The sequence below is a fragment of the Eurytemora carolleeae genome, unplaced genomic scaffold (genome assembly GCF_000591075.1).
Source record: "Eurytemora carolleeae unplaced genomic scaffold, Eaff_2.0 scaffold43, whole genome shotgun sequence".
Classification (NCBI taxonomy): domain Eukaryota; kingdom Metazoa; phylum Arthropoda; class Copepoda; order Calanoida; family Temoridae; genus Eurytemora; species Eurytemora carolleeae.
In genome coordinates, this window is record NW_019396029.1 from 25,033 (window position 1) to 39,657 (window position 14,625).

Consider the following 14,625-nt stretch of genomic DNA (forward strand, 5'->3'; position numbering starts at 1 on the left):
ATTGTTGTTTTAAGTACATTGTATATAAAACAAATAAAATATATTATGAAATATCAACTTCATAAGAATGTGTTCAAAAATTATCGATGACTATATGGTTGTAATATCTGAATGATTTGTTATAGAATTAAAAAAAATTTTTCTACGATCCGAATCGTATGTTGCAACTTTCTGTATGTATTGACGCTACGTTCTTTGGTAAGAGTCGTTTTTAACAATTTTCTCCATATAGACGCAACAGAAAGAAGTAAGATTATTAGCGATCACCATCGATAATTTTTCGCCGTAAGCCTTTAGTTTATGTGAAATTTACTTTAATTTACGTAAAATTTACTTGAATTTACGTGAAATTTGCTTTAGTTTACGTAAAATTTACTTTAATTTACGGGAAGTATACTTTAATATATGTGAAATTTACTTAAAATAGATTTTAATTTACGTGAAATTTACTTGAATTTACGTGAAATTTACTTGAATTTATGTGAAATTCAAGTAATTTTAAATCAACTAGGGTTCATTTTCTCGACCCCCCCCCCCCTTCTCCTGTCTGTAAAGAGTTGATGCATGTTGTATATGCGGGATAGAGGTCTGTAAATCAGTAATACTTAAACTCTCATTGTTATATATTGTACACAATACACAATTCACATATAAATATACACAGGGGGATCCAAAACAATCTTTATCTTTAGTTAAATCGACATTACTTAGTCATTTCTTTTGTACTATGTACGATGTACATGCATACGTGCACGGTGCGGGGATCATTCAAAGTTCTGCCATTTACCATGTACAGTGTACACTAAACAAACATATAATATTCATGTACAATGTATTTAGATACATGTTCGTGTTTTACATATTCAATTTATGAATCTGTAATCATAGGGGAAAGAGAAAATGACATCACGACTGATACTTCAAGAACTGGTAATTGGAACTTCAAGGTACTTAACCTACCTGACTTATGTAAACTACCTGAACCACCTGAAATATCTGACCTACCTGACCGAACTGATCTTTCATACCTACCTGACTTACTTGACCAACCTTACTTAACTTACTTACCTGATCTACCTGATATACCTGACTTACTTGCCTACCTGACTTACCTGATCTACTTGACCTACCTGACCTAACTGACCTTCCTGACCTACCGGACCTGCCAGATCTACCTTACCTACCTGACCTACCTGACCTACTGGATCTGCCAGATCTACCTTACCTACCTGACCTACTGGATCTGCCAGATCTACCTTACCTACCTTACCTTCCTGACCTACCTGACCTAAATGACCTACTGGATCTGTCAGATCTACCTTACCTACCTGACCTACATGACCTCCCTAGACAATGTTGAAGAGGTCGATGTCTACTGAAGACCCTGTCTTGAACCCTGAGAACAGGATGATCAGGAAGAAGGATGGATCTCTTGATGAAGGCAGGGTTTTCAAAATATGTCAATTGTTCATAAAAAAAATTGCATTTTTAAGCATTCAATGAAATCTCAAAAATCAATTAAAAAAGTGAGTTTATGATAAAAAATGAAAGATGGAAATATTAAACACAACAAAGAAACTGAGTTTTTGTCAGAAACTCAAATTGTCTAATGTCTAATCCCTTTATTTGTGCAACCAGATGGTCTGTGGCAAAGACCCAATTCCTTTAAATGTAAATTGAACATTAAAAATTGTACATACAACAATTTAAATTAAATTATTTAATTATGAGATTATGAAATTTGCTCTAGGGTTTGAAAGCTGCTCTGAGGGAGTCCAAGGAAGAGCTACTAAGGAAACCAGGAACCCTGAGAAAGAACTGAACCAGGCAAAAAGTAAAGATATATTGGATGAGAATCATGATAAAGATAATGATGAAGTAAAAGATGTTGAATATGACACTATTACATCTGTAGAAGTGTCTAGTAAAGTTGAAGGTGTAGAGATTCCTCCTGCTAAACCAACAAGATCATCAATATGGGCAAATGTAAGTTTTGATTTAAAATAACCGTTGGTTCTAATTTTGTTAACAAGGGCCTTTAGTTGGATCCGAATGATCCATGTTTGTTCTTTTCATATTCATCGGGAATGATTGTATAAAATTCGTTAACGCGTAGGTCGTTAAACCTATGCGCTTCTATTGTTTTAAGGCAATTTTAATTTCTAATAACGTAAATATTTTTGAACATATTCTGGTCTTTAACATATGATCATTGTTAACGAGAATCGCTCCACGTTCGTTATAACTTAAAATCGTATACGCAAATTGAAATCGTAAAATCGTGTACGCTAATTGAAAAAAACGATCGTACGTAATTTATAAAATTAAGAAAAAGTATAGCTTTTGATCATTTGTTTTAGGGTGGAAGTATTTTGAATGAAATTCCTTTATCCTACTACAGGTTTGATATTTTTCATTTGTATAATGTATATAGCTTAGTCTTAAAAAAAATATTTTCATAAAAGAAAATTATCATTTTCATATTATGAGGCTTGAAAACTTCTTTTATATCAAAAATTTGAGAAAACCTTTAAACTTTATTATTTAAATTTAGTTTATCTTTCTTCTTTATTCTTCTCCTAGGTCACTTTATATCACAATCCCTTTAAAAATACTGATATTGAATTTTTAGCTTTGATTTTACCCTAATTTGTGGAAAAGATCTTCTTGCAATGGACAAAGGAGGTACCATAAAATATAAAGTAAATAAAATAAAAATTATCTGTATTTTCGAAATATTTAGGCACTAGTGATCCTTATGTTGTAATTCTGAAGGACCAGCAACAGCTTTACAGGTAATTAATGATATTAAAAACAATATATACCACATAAGAGACGAAATATTTGTAATATTGAAAGAAATACAAATTAACATTTGTATTTAATAAAAAGTATCCACGATAACATTTGCAAATAGTATTTATCTAATATATGGTAAAATATTCGAAATTGTATTCGAAATATTGTTAGAAAAAACATTATTTTTTTTAAAAAATATTCGTAATAATTACAATTTTGGAATTTCGACCATTTTTCAACAAAGGAATTGAGTCATTGCCACAAACTCTGACTTTCTAACTTCTATATCTTTGCAACCAAATGTTGTAGACCTTTGATATTTCAAACTATTAATTCTGCTACGTAGCTTAAAATATAAGTTTGAAATATTTAAGATGTACACCATCAGGTTCGATAGATATTGGAATTGGAAAATTTGAGTTTGTTGCAAAGACTCAAATTCTTTTTACAGGAACTGACATTATTCGCTTAAAATAAGATTTTTAATCTATTTATCTTGGCCACTTGATGATGTAAATATCATAGTTTGAATTAATAATTTGAAGTCTCATCAGATAGCAAACGAATAGAGATTAGAAAAAAAGAATTTGAGCAAATAGTCAATTCCTTCAAATAGTGTGTTTAACCTTAAATTTTCCCTTTCTATAATAATATTTTATAACTCGAGATCTGCTGAAGTTAAGAAGACGATAAACCCTGTTTGGGAGGAGACAAAAACTTTATACTTGGATTCTCTCTCTACACTTACACTTCAGGTTAGTTGAACAAGTACAACACTTACATACAGTACACAAAATGGCGTCAGGTAACTTGCAAGGCAGCATTTTGCATTTTAACAAAGTTGCTAAGCGAAAAACAGGCCTTTTTAACATTTACAAAGTTACTACATAATACAAGTTCAACTGGATTACTGGCGCCTGAAAACTTTGTTAACTGCAAAATGAAATTGCATTTTTGAGAATAAAAAATAAATAAAAACTCCTTGACAAAGTATATTTAGGTGTTTGACAAGGATACTGTTGGTAAAGATGATTTTATGGGTCAATCCGTCCTTCAGATTAATACATTAGAGATTAACAAGTAGGTTCAAGTACTCCATACATTAGAGATTAACAAGTAGGTTCAAGTACTCCAAACATTAGAGATTAACAAGTAGGTTCAAGTATTCCATACATTACAGATTAACAAGTAGGTTCAAGTTCTCCATACATTAGAGATTAACAAGTAGGTTTAAGTACTTAAAACATTAGAGACGATCAAGTAGGTTCAGGTACTCCAAACATTAAAGATTAAGAAGTAGGTTCAAGTACTACACACATTACAGATTAACAAGTAGGTTCAAGTACTCCAAACAATACAACTCCCTGTACTCCATGTTTATTGAAACTCCCTGTACTGCAAGTATATTGAACCTGTTTAGAAAGTATGATCTATGTTTGGAACTTGAGTTTGGAGACAGTAATCAATTGAGGAAGAAAGCTAAAAAGGCGCAAAATCAATTGGGTAAAACTATTATTAGGAATCAAAATCAATCAATAAATGCAATTAATGATGAATTTAAATCAAATTAGAAAGAAAATCAATTGAAAGGCAATAAATTAGATAACATGTGCTATTAAGATAAAAATGAAATTGATTGAGACGGAACAAACGTTTTTCCTTTTTTTATATAGAAAAAAAGAAAAATCATAATAAAACTTATAAAGCAAATTAAAATCTGTTATACAAATTTTTTTATGGATAAATTGAAAAATAATTGTTTAGGAAGAATAGAATTGTGTGTAACCCTGACTTCTATAACAAAACTGGAATATAATCAGGTTAATGGGACTGTTCTAGTTTTTACGATAGGTTTTGATAAATTTTTTTCATCTCGTTTTAACGAAAAAAAATTATTACGTCCCAGAACATAAATATTAGAATCATGGCGATTTTTTAACATTTGTTTTAGGGAATACGTAGTATGAAAAATATCAACTCAAAAGATTTCAAAGCGACAGGAAAATACCCACATGGATTAGAAAATCAAAAAAGCTTTCTGTGAAATCTTTAAGATATCTAAAGTTTGTTTACGCCCCTTCGAATTTCCCCCTTAGTTCCCTTATGTGGGTTTAATTGTACAAGGTGTTGTACATGTGGTTCTCGTACAGGCACGCTCTGTCAAAGCAATGGATCACGGTAACAGCTCTGATCCGTACTGCAAGGTACTGCATTTTGTATATTTATTCTTTTGAACTGAATGTAAGAAAGTTACGGGGGAAATTGTTTCTGAAATAGAAATTTCGTGAAAAAATCCCAATTTTCTGAGTCTGAGTCCTGAGTATTGGATTCCTGGGACTTTTTTCCAAAAACCTAACAGTTTGAGGCCTTTTTTCCACAGGACTTTTTTTAGGGAAATTGACGGTCACCATTCATTTATTTATGTTTAGATTGTTTAGATGTTGGAGAAAATTTCTAAAATTGACTAAAATTCTTTCCGTAAAGCAGATATTGTTGACCTCTCAAATAAAATTGCCAAGAACAAAATTGCCAAAATTAAATCATTATTTCCATGCAGAATTTTCACGTTATAAGAACATTTTAATTATTTAAAATATATGTATCATACCCAAACTTTTTAAACGAGAAACACAGCTGAGCCCATCGTACCATTTTTTATAATCGCAGCAATTCTTGAAAATTATTTTTTTTACTGATAAAATCTTTACTTTGGGGTTTTCGAAAATCATTTAGTGGTACGATTGGCTTAAATGTTTCTTATTCGAGAAAAAAAGTTTTATTTTCCGAAAAAAAAATCCAGAATACAGGCTGATCCAGAAGAAATGTGGAAACTAAAACTATTTTCAAAAATATTTATGTTGTTGAAGGTATCTCTTGGAAAAGAAAAGAGGAAAAGTCGAGTTTGTAGTTCTACGCTTAATCCCAAGGACTGTTCAGATCACATTCTCCTTTACATGGATGCAAAAATGCCAAAATTTATAATTTATTAGCTCTTAGTCCGTAGTTTCAAAAGGGCTTTTAAAACATTTTAAAGTCTGTCCCAGAGAAAACTTGATTTTCAAAAACATGGATATTTCAATAGAACACAAAACCCTATTCATATTAATTCGTGAATAAATTGGTATTACTTCTATAATCTAATGTTTCTGCAAAATTATTCAGACAGTTAAAGTCTAGTGTCAGTCAATTAAAAACAGGTTGGTCAGTGAAGATATCTCTTCATTTTTTTATTCACAGAAATATTGGATAGGAAAAGCCCAAATGTATATATGACCTAAATATGGTCACACTTTAATATGCAATAGACAGTAGGAGAAGGTCAAATTTATGCGACATTATTGGTACAACTTTGTAACCTCGTAGCATTTCTAGGTTTGATCTTACACACAAGTATAAATTAAGCAAATTTAAGATTTCAGAGAAGATTAGTAGCATTTTAGTTTTGATCTTACACAAAAGAATGAAAAAAACAAATTTAAGATTTCAGTGAAGATTAGTATTACTTTGTGACCTCTTAGCATTTCTAGTTTTGATCTTACACACAAGCATAAGTCTTACAGAAAATATTAGTTTTACTTTGTGACCTGGTAGCATTTCTAGTTTTGATCTTGAGAAGTAATTTAAAAAAAAAATTTTAATATTTTTGTTCTTAGTAGCACAGCATGCACTTTAATAATTTAGTATTTTATTCTAATCCAAATCTTTAAGTGCTTCCTTCTCGCTTTAAAGATTTGAAATAAAAATTGTATCAAAAATCAATTCATATAAATCTGAAACTGAACACAGTGGCGCGAAGCTTTGGATTTCTATTGGTTTGAGGAGTTTACAGATTTTCTTGAAATCCAGGTTTGGGATCAAGATGTTGGCGAGAAGGATGATTATATGGGAAGGTTTGTAATTTTCTCTTCAGCATTATTTTTGTTAAAGATATTGTTATAATAATTTCCAAAAGCTACATATAGAATTCCGAAAAGTATTTTTATGAAACAATTAGTGAGATAGTCATGGTCGTTTTCTTCATAGAAAAAGGTAATTTCTGTATTCCTTGTCTCTATTGCAAAAAAAACCGCTACACACTTTTTATCAAACATCGATAAATCCATCATTTTTCTCACACAAGGGTACTGGTTTAGGTTTGAAATTTCGTCGGCAGTCCCTTTAAATACAGTTTTTATTTTTTCTTAATTTTAAATTCAAATTAGTCTGAAGATTTTAACTTTTTTAAGTTAATGCCGGGAAACTCTTCATCTGTACATATAGCATATTTTGCAAAGGTTAAAAATCATACATACAAATACAAATCTACCTACCTCAGGGTAGATATAGATCTACGTGAACTCAGACATGAGGTCTCCCATAACCTTTGGAGAGAAATACAGGCAAAACACACAATTAAACATTAAACAGCATTAACTAAGATTAGACAGACACAATAATAACAAAAAAAGACAAAAATAGTCGAAATAAAAAACTATTGAATGATAAGTATAGGAAAGCAGAAGCTAGCCATGACTCTTTATTCATTAAATCCAACCTCAGTTGTTATTGATCTTGTTAAAATACAATTTAAATAATCCATCAAATTTAATGAAATTAGGAAACTTAGTGTTATTTCGAAATAAAACTATGTACTGCTATGTACAATTATGAATTATATAAATTGATTTAAAATAAGTGGGTTTAGGAAGGAGAAGGTAGTCTGAATGTCATCATAACAATTTCAGGTATTTTTGAGAGAGTTTAAATCTATAAAAATTTTTACCAAGAAATAATAAAAATTTTCCCAGGCACAAGCAAGAAGTCCTCGCCTTCAAACCTGGATAATTTTGACCAGGTTACTTTAAATATTTAAGATTTAATCAAAATTTAGAAATTACTTATTTTAAAATTTAGGCTTGTCTTCAGCATTTGGAGGAGAATTTTACAATATCAAACTCGTTCAGAAATATCCAGGTGTAAGAATAATGAATTTTTCATTAATTTTTCATTTATTTTTTATTGATATTTCATTAATTTTTCATTAATTTTTCATTTATTTTTTATATTAATATTTCATTAATTTTTCATTCATTTTGTCAGATGTCTTTGAATAATTTTTCATCAATTCGCAAATTTTTCAACAATTTTTCATGAATTTTTAGCAAATTTTTCATACATTTGTCATTAATTTTTCACAAATTTTGCACGAAATTTTCATGAATTTTATAACTAATTATTTTCAGGATGTTGGAAGAATGATTGTTAAAGTTCTAAAAGCTGAAGGATTAGCATCTGCAGGTTTTTACTTTTATTTAAATTTTATATATTTCAAACAAAATCTAAAAAAATAAAATAAAATCGATTTTTAGATATCGGTGGAGCTAGTGACCCTTTTGCAGTTCTTGAGCTAGTTAACCAAAGGAATAAACTTTTGAATATTATGATTTTTTGTAAAAGTGTAAAATTATTTAGCGATTTTTTGCCAAATAAAGAATAATGTTTTTTTGTATTCTCCAGAGTGCAAACTGAAACGAAGAATAAAACTCTGAATCCAACCTGGCAAAAAGTGTTTATTTTGTAAGTTTTTAATTGTTAAAATATTTCAATTAGTTGAAGTTATAAATTAAGCTATTTCTAGTGATGTACTGGATATCCACGATGTTCTGGAGATTACTGTATATGATGAAGACAAGGATCATAAATTTGAGTTCCTAGGAAAGGTAAATCTATTCTGAAGTTGTTAATGCTGTGCTGATTAGCAAATTTCATGAAGAAATGTTTATAATAAGCTGTTTTCTTGTGATCTGCTGTTTTCTTGTGATCAGTTGCTTTCTTCTGATCAGCTGTTTTCTTGTTATCAGCTGTTTTCTTGTGATCAGCTGTTTTCTTGTGATCAGCGGATTTCTTTGTTTTCAGCTGATGCTTCCTCTATTGCGTATAGAGAGTGGAAGACGACGTTGGTTCACACTCAAGGATAGAACTATGAGACGAAAAGCCAAGGTATATGCTTGTTTTGAACTTAGAGGGGGGGGGGTGGCGATGAGAAAAATGTAAAAAATCTTTTGCTCGGCATGTTTAGTTTTTTCCTGAGATATTTTAAAAAACATGTAATGAGATAAAATATCATTCCTATTTGATCCATACATATTTAAAGACATATGTTTTGAGATGCAATCATGCAGTAAAAGATGTATGAAGAGTAAAAATGAATTGATTTTAGGGTGCATTTCCCCAAATTCTGCTGGAACTTCATCTTTTTTGGAATCCGTAAGTTTGCTTTTGATTTGATTTGAAAACATTTTGCAAAGGGGCTAACGAAAAAAAACAGTTTTATTTTTCATAGGATTCGGGCATCTATCAGGACTCTTAATCCAAAACAATTAAAGGTATAAATCATATGTATGTTAGTAAAAACTGTTAAAAAAAAAAAACTTTAAACACTTTTCTAAAGTTTTGACCTGGTTTTTAGTTTAAACCCTTGTACACTGTACAATGTACAGTTGTCGCCAATATTAAATAGAATAAAAGTAGAAATTAAATCAATTCTTTTGATTAACACTGACACCTTAAAACTTAATTTACAAAATATCCGATTCAAAGCACAAAGATGTCTTCTACCATGCATTTAAAACTATTTCATGCAATATTTTGTATCATAAAGTTGTCTAATTATTTCCATTAAATTTTGGGACCCCTGTATACATTTAGTACGAAGATAGATCAGACATCAAGTTCAAGTTTTCAACCTTCAACAAGAACGTGAACAGGGTGAAGACCGCCACAGCAGGGTTCGATCCAGAGATCTTAGCCAGGGAACTCACGTAGGTGGATATATTCAGTAGACCCGTGGAAGGTGCAGGGGAGGGATTTATTTTCAAGGCAAAGGTTGGGAATGAATCTTAGCAAAAATAATCGCTGAAGGCAAAGAATCTTAAGTTTCAGTATTTTCAGATATATTTTAAATGTTTAATTTATTGAAATTCTACGATTTACATTTTTATCATTTTCATGATTATCTTGAATTGAAACATTTTTAGGAGTAGCATGATAGGCATGATTTACTGGAATATTTTGAATTATATCACGTTTAGGATTTCTTGGGCCTTATCATGCTTAGGAGTATCTTGTATCATGTTCAGGAGTATCTTGAATTGTATCAAGTTCATTATTATCTTGAACTGTATCATGTTTAGGAATATCTTGAACTGTATCATGTTAAGGAATGTCTTGAACTGTATCATATTTAGGACTATCTTGAACTGTATCCAGTTCAGGAGTATCTTGAACTGTATAGTTGTTACGGAGTATCTTAAACTGTATCATGTTCAGGAGTATCTTGAGCTGTATAATGTTTAGGACTATCTTAAACTGTATCATGTTTAGGAGTATCTTGAAGTGTATCATGTTCAGGAGTATCTTGAACTGTATCAAGTTCAGGATTATCTTGAACTGTATCATGTTAAGGAATGTCTTGAACTGTATCATGTTTAGGACTATCTTGAACTGTATCCAGTTCAGGAGTGTCTTGAACTGTATAGTTGTTACGGAGTATCTTAAACTGTATCATGTTCAGGAGTATCTTGAACTGTATCCAGTTCAGGAGTATCTTGAACTGTATAGTTGTTACGGAGTATCTTGAACTGTATCATATCCAGGAGAATATTGAACTGTTTCAAGTTCAGGAGTATCTTGAACTGTTTTGGAGTACTTTGAAGTGTATCAAGTTCAGGAGTATCTTGAACTGTATCATATCTAGGAGAATATTGAACTGTATAGTTGTTACGGAGTATCTTGAACTGTATCATATTCAGGAGAATATTGAACTGTTTCAAGTTCAGGAGTATCTTGAACTGTATCATGTTCAGGAGTATCTTTAACTGTATCATGTTTAGGAGTATCTTGAACTGTATCATGTTCAGGAATATCTTTAACTGTATCATGTTCAGGAGTATCTTGAACTGTATCATGTTTCGGAATATCTTGAACTGTTTCAAGTTCAGGAGTATCTTGAACTGTATCATGTTCAGGAGTTTCTTGAACTGTATCATGTTCAGGAGTATCTTGAACTGTATCATGTTCAGGAGTATCTTGTATCATGTTCAGGAGTATCTTGAACTGTATCATGTTCAGGAGTATCTTGAACTGGGAGAATAAGTTGAAGACGAGTGTTGTATTCCTTGGATATCTTCTTGGAGTTTACTTCTTCCAACCTTGGATGATAACTTTCGGACTTCTTGTTCCATTTATTCAGGTTATATATCATTTTACACAAAATTTAAATAAAATAATCTTATTTTCCTTTACAGGAACGAATTCTTTTTCGTTTCTTGCAATAACATTTATTTGTCTATTTATAGGAAAACTTTAACAACTTGGAATTTTTAGATTTAAAGGAAATTTTTTATTTGATTTTTGATTAGTTTTTGAATAAATTAAATAATTTTTTTAAGAACCTTGCGATAAGAAGATTAACTGGAGGAGGAGAAGAGGAGAAGGATTTAGAAGAGGAAAACCAAGAGGAAAATAATTCAACAAAAGTAGATTTTAAAAAATTATTTTAAAAATCATTAGGGAGGGGGGGGGGGGCTTTTCAGCTCTGCCCACTCATTATCAATCATTAGACGATTATATCAATATAATAAAGACGACTTTTTATTCAGTTTTCATTTTTTCGAATTACAGGTTTACAGTAATCAAAGAGAAGCTTTTTTAATTGACAGCTTCTCTTTGTTTCCATGTTTTTGTGTATCCATACTTTTCAAAAGCTCAATATAAATCTAAATGAATTTAAAAGTCGTTTTCGTTTTTGTAAAATAATATAATATAATGACCTTTTCAAGTTTTTATTTGCAGGCTGAAGAGGAGAAGAAAAGTATAAAAGAAAAAATGCAAGCAATGCAGGAAATTGCGCTCACTATTCAGGTCAAAACTCACTATTCAGGTCAAAACTAACTATTCAGGTCAAAACTCACTATTCAGGTCAAATCTCACTATTCAGGTCAAAACTCACTATTCAGATCAAAACTCACTATTCAGGTCAAAACTCACTATTCATGTCAAAACTCACTATTTAGGTCAAAACTCACTATTCAGGTCAAAACTAACTATTCAGGTCAAAACTCACAATTCAGGTCAAAACTCACTATTCAGGTTATTCAGGTCAAAACTCACTGTTCAGGTCAAAACTCACTATTTAGGTCAAAACTCAAAATTCAGGTCAAAACTCACTATTCAGGTCAAAACTAACTATTTAGGTCAAAACTCACTATTCAGGTCAAAACTCACTATTCAGGTCAAAACTCACTATTCGGTCATAACTCAAAACTTGGGTGCACCAAAATTCAAGTCAAAACTATATAAAATAATGTATTTATGTTTCAGAATCATTTGGGATTTCTTGCACATGCTTTAGAATGTGTAAAAAATGTTTTTAACTTCAGGAAAAAATAATAATTTGAAAAACAATATATTTTTGTAAACGAAACTTATTTAAATAAAATAAATTATTATTCTTTTAGTGTTCCATTTATATCTTGGCTAGCGTTTGTTCTGCTGGCTATTATCACAGTTGTACTATACATGCTACCAGTTAGGTAAGATTGTGCTGCTGCAGCTAAAATAACTGTTGTACTGTACAAGATACCAGATAGGTAAGATTGTACTGCTGACAATTATAACTGTTGTACAGTACATGCCACCAGGTAAGAAAGATTGTACTGCTGGCTATTGCCACTCTTGTATTGTACAACAAGCTGCCAGTTAGGTAAGATTGTACTGCTGGCTATTGTCACTCTTGTACTTGTTCCAATTTAGATCAGACTTTGTTTTTTATAAAATGAATCAATAATACCAATGCAGTGCTTGGAACTTTTAAGCTGAACACATTTAAAAGTTCTCGGCTGTAAACCAGGATCCCGTTTTTAGATTACTACTGATCCTATGTGGTTTAAACAAGTTTATTTAGGTTACTACTGATCCTATGGGGTGTAAACAAGTTTATTTAGATTACTACTGATCCTATGGGGTGTAAACAAGTGTATTTAGAATTTAGATTACTGCTGATCCTGTGGGGTGTAAACAAGTGTATTTAGATTACTACTGATCCTGTGGGATGTAAACAAGTGTATTTAGATTACTGCTGATCCTGTGGGGTGTAAACAAGTGTATTTAGATTACTACTGATCCTGTGAGGTGTAAGCAAGTGTATTTAGATTACTGCTGATCCTGTGAGGTGTAAACAAGTGTATTTAGATTACTATTGATCCTGTGAGGTGTAAACAAGTGTATTTAGATTACTACTGATCCTGTGGGGTGTAAACAAGTTTATTTAGATCACTACTGATCCTGTGGGGTGTAAACAAGTTTATTTAGATTACTACTGATCCTGTGGGGTGTAAACAAGTGTATTTAGATTACTACTGATCCTGTGGGGTGTAAACAAGTGTATTTAGAATTTAGATTACTGCTGATCCTGTGGGGTGTAAACAAGTGTATTTAGATTACTACTGATCCTGTGGGATGTAAACAAGTGTATTTAGATTACTGCTGATCCTGTGGGGTTTAAACAAGTGTATTTAGATTACTGCTGATCCTGTGAGGTGTAAACAAGTGTATTTAGATTACTATTGATCCTGTTAGGTGTAAACAAGTGTATTTAGATTATTGCTGATCCTGTGAGGTGTAAACAAGTGTATTTAGATTACTGCTGATCCTGTGAGGTGTAAACAAGTGTATTTAGATTACTACTGATCCTGTGGGGTGTAAACAAGTCTATTTAGATCACTACTGATCCTGTGGGGTGTAAACAAGTTTATTTAGATTACTACTGATCCTGTGGGGTGTAAACAAGTGTATTTAGATTACTACTGATCCTGTGGGGTGTAAACAAGTTTATTTAGATTACTACTGATCCTGTGGGGTGTAAACAAGTTTACAAAGAAGTTGATAAGACCTCAAGCAATCAACAATAACGAGCTGGTCGACTTCATCTCAAGGGTACCAGACAACGAGGAACTGGTAGGTAGGGGTAGGCAGCGTGGCGGGGGGGGGGNNNGAAGCTTCGAGGATCGATTGGGCGAGTTTAAAGGTTTTCCGCAAGGGGTGGATGTGGGGGGGGGAATATTTGGACTAATCTTCCGTTATAGTTACGACATCTACTAGCTAGGATTGTGTATTATTTAGTCCATCCTATAAAGTGAGTTTATTTTCTGTATTTTAGAAAAGAAGGCAATCCATTTAAAAGGGTTTATTTGAAAAAGAAATAAAGGAGAATTTGCTGGGGAATGACGACAGTAAAGATATTAAAGAGGGGAATGTTGTTTAATATTGTTTTTTGTTGCAAACTTATCAAAATGTTTTTAGGTTTTTATATTTTTAGAAAGATTTCCGAGAAATAAGGGAAGAAAATGAACAGGATAAAAAGAGATTACAGAAACTTCCAACTAGAGACTCGGATATTATTTAGAGGGGGAGGAGTGAAATAACCACGCCCCCAAAGAAACCATCAGACAGCTGACGGAATATTAAGTGACCATTCACTTGATCACAAGATGTCGTCAGCGATTCACAACAGTGCCTTGTAGAAACTTATATCCATCGTTTTTCATGTCGGATGATGATTTAAGGCTTTTCTGGATTTCTTCTGCACAGACAAGCAAGAAAACACCAGAGAATATTCGCATTTACATTACAATTGCTTTTTTAAAACTCAAGCATTTAAAACATCTAAAATTATATACATTTAGATTGTAAGAGTTTGTACTTTTGCAACCACCTTTTTCTACCTCTAAATTAAATCTTTTATATTTGAAATATAAAATTGAATTCTTTTTTAATTTCTTCTCTTTA

The 14,625-nt window shown here is 31.5% G+C and overlaps 1 protein-coding gene across 10 annotated transcripts in view; it reads left to right on the forward strand.

Annotated features, from left to right (window-relative positions):
• LOC111695472 (multiple C2 and transmembrane domain-containing protein) overlaps positions 1-14,606 on the forward strand; it is a 36,802-nt gene extending 22,196 nt beyond the window's left edge. For 2 of the 10 annotated variants that reach the window (XM_023464820.1, XM_023464874.1), the window contains 33 exons: positions 889-947; positions 1,351-1,441; positions 1,751-1,986; positions 2,361-2,401; positions 2,633-2,685; positions 2,744-2,795; positions 3,467-3,554; positions 3,800-3,879; positions 4,220-4,302; positions 4,564-4,619; positions 4,751-4,799; positions 4,924-5,003; positions 5,667-5,726; positions 6,586-6,689; positions 7,115-7,178; positions 7,484-7,523; positions 7,587-7,633; positions 7,693-7,752; positions 8,022-8,076; positions 8,148-8,199; positions 8,296-8,355; positions 8,417-8,498; positions 8,695-8,778; positions 8,999-9,045; positions 9,122-9,164; positions 9,487-9,599; positions 10,909-11,029; positions 11,229-11,315; positions 11,632-11,700; positions 12,160-12,218; positions 12,297-12,371; positions 13,677-13,794; positions 14,156-14,606. In XM_023464820.1, the coding sequence (XP_023320588.1) occupies positions 889-947; positions 1,351-1,441; positions 1,751-1,986; positions 2,361-2,401; positions 2,633-2,685; positions 2,744-2,795; positions 3,467-3,554; positions 3,800-3,879; positions 4,220-4,302; positions 4,564-4,619; positions 4,751-4,799; positions 4,924-5,003; positions 5,667-5,726; positions 6,586-6,689; positions 7,115-7,178; positions 7,484-7,523; positions 7,587-7,633; positions 7,693-7,752; positions 8,022-8,076; positions 8,148-8,199; positions 8,296-8,355; positions 8,417-8,498; positions 8,695-8,778; positions 8,999-9,045; positions 9,122-9,164; positions 9,487-9,599; positions 10,909-11,029; positions 11,229-11,315; positions 11,632-11,700; positions 12,160-12,218; positions 12,297-12,371; positions 13,677-13,794; positions 14,156-14,242 (2,495 nt within the window). In that variant the 3' untranslated portion in view covers positions 14,243-14,606. The other 8 variants (XM_023464841.1, XM_023464827.1, XM_023464850.1 and 5 more) reach the window with 8 other exon arrangements.
• Positions 14,607-14,625: the final 19 nt, after the last annotated feature.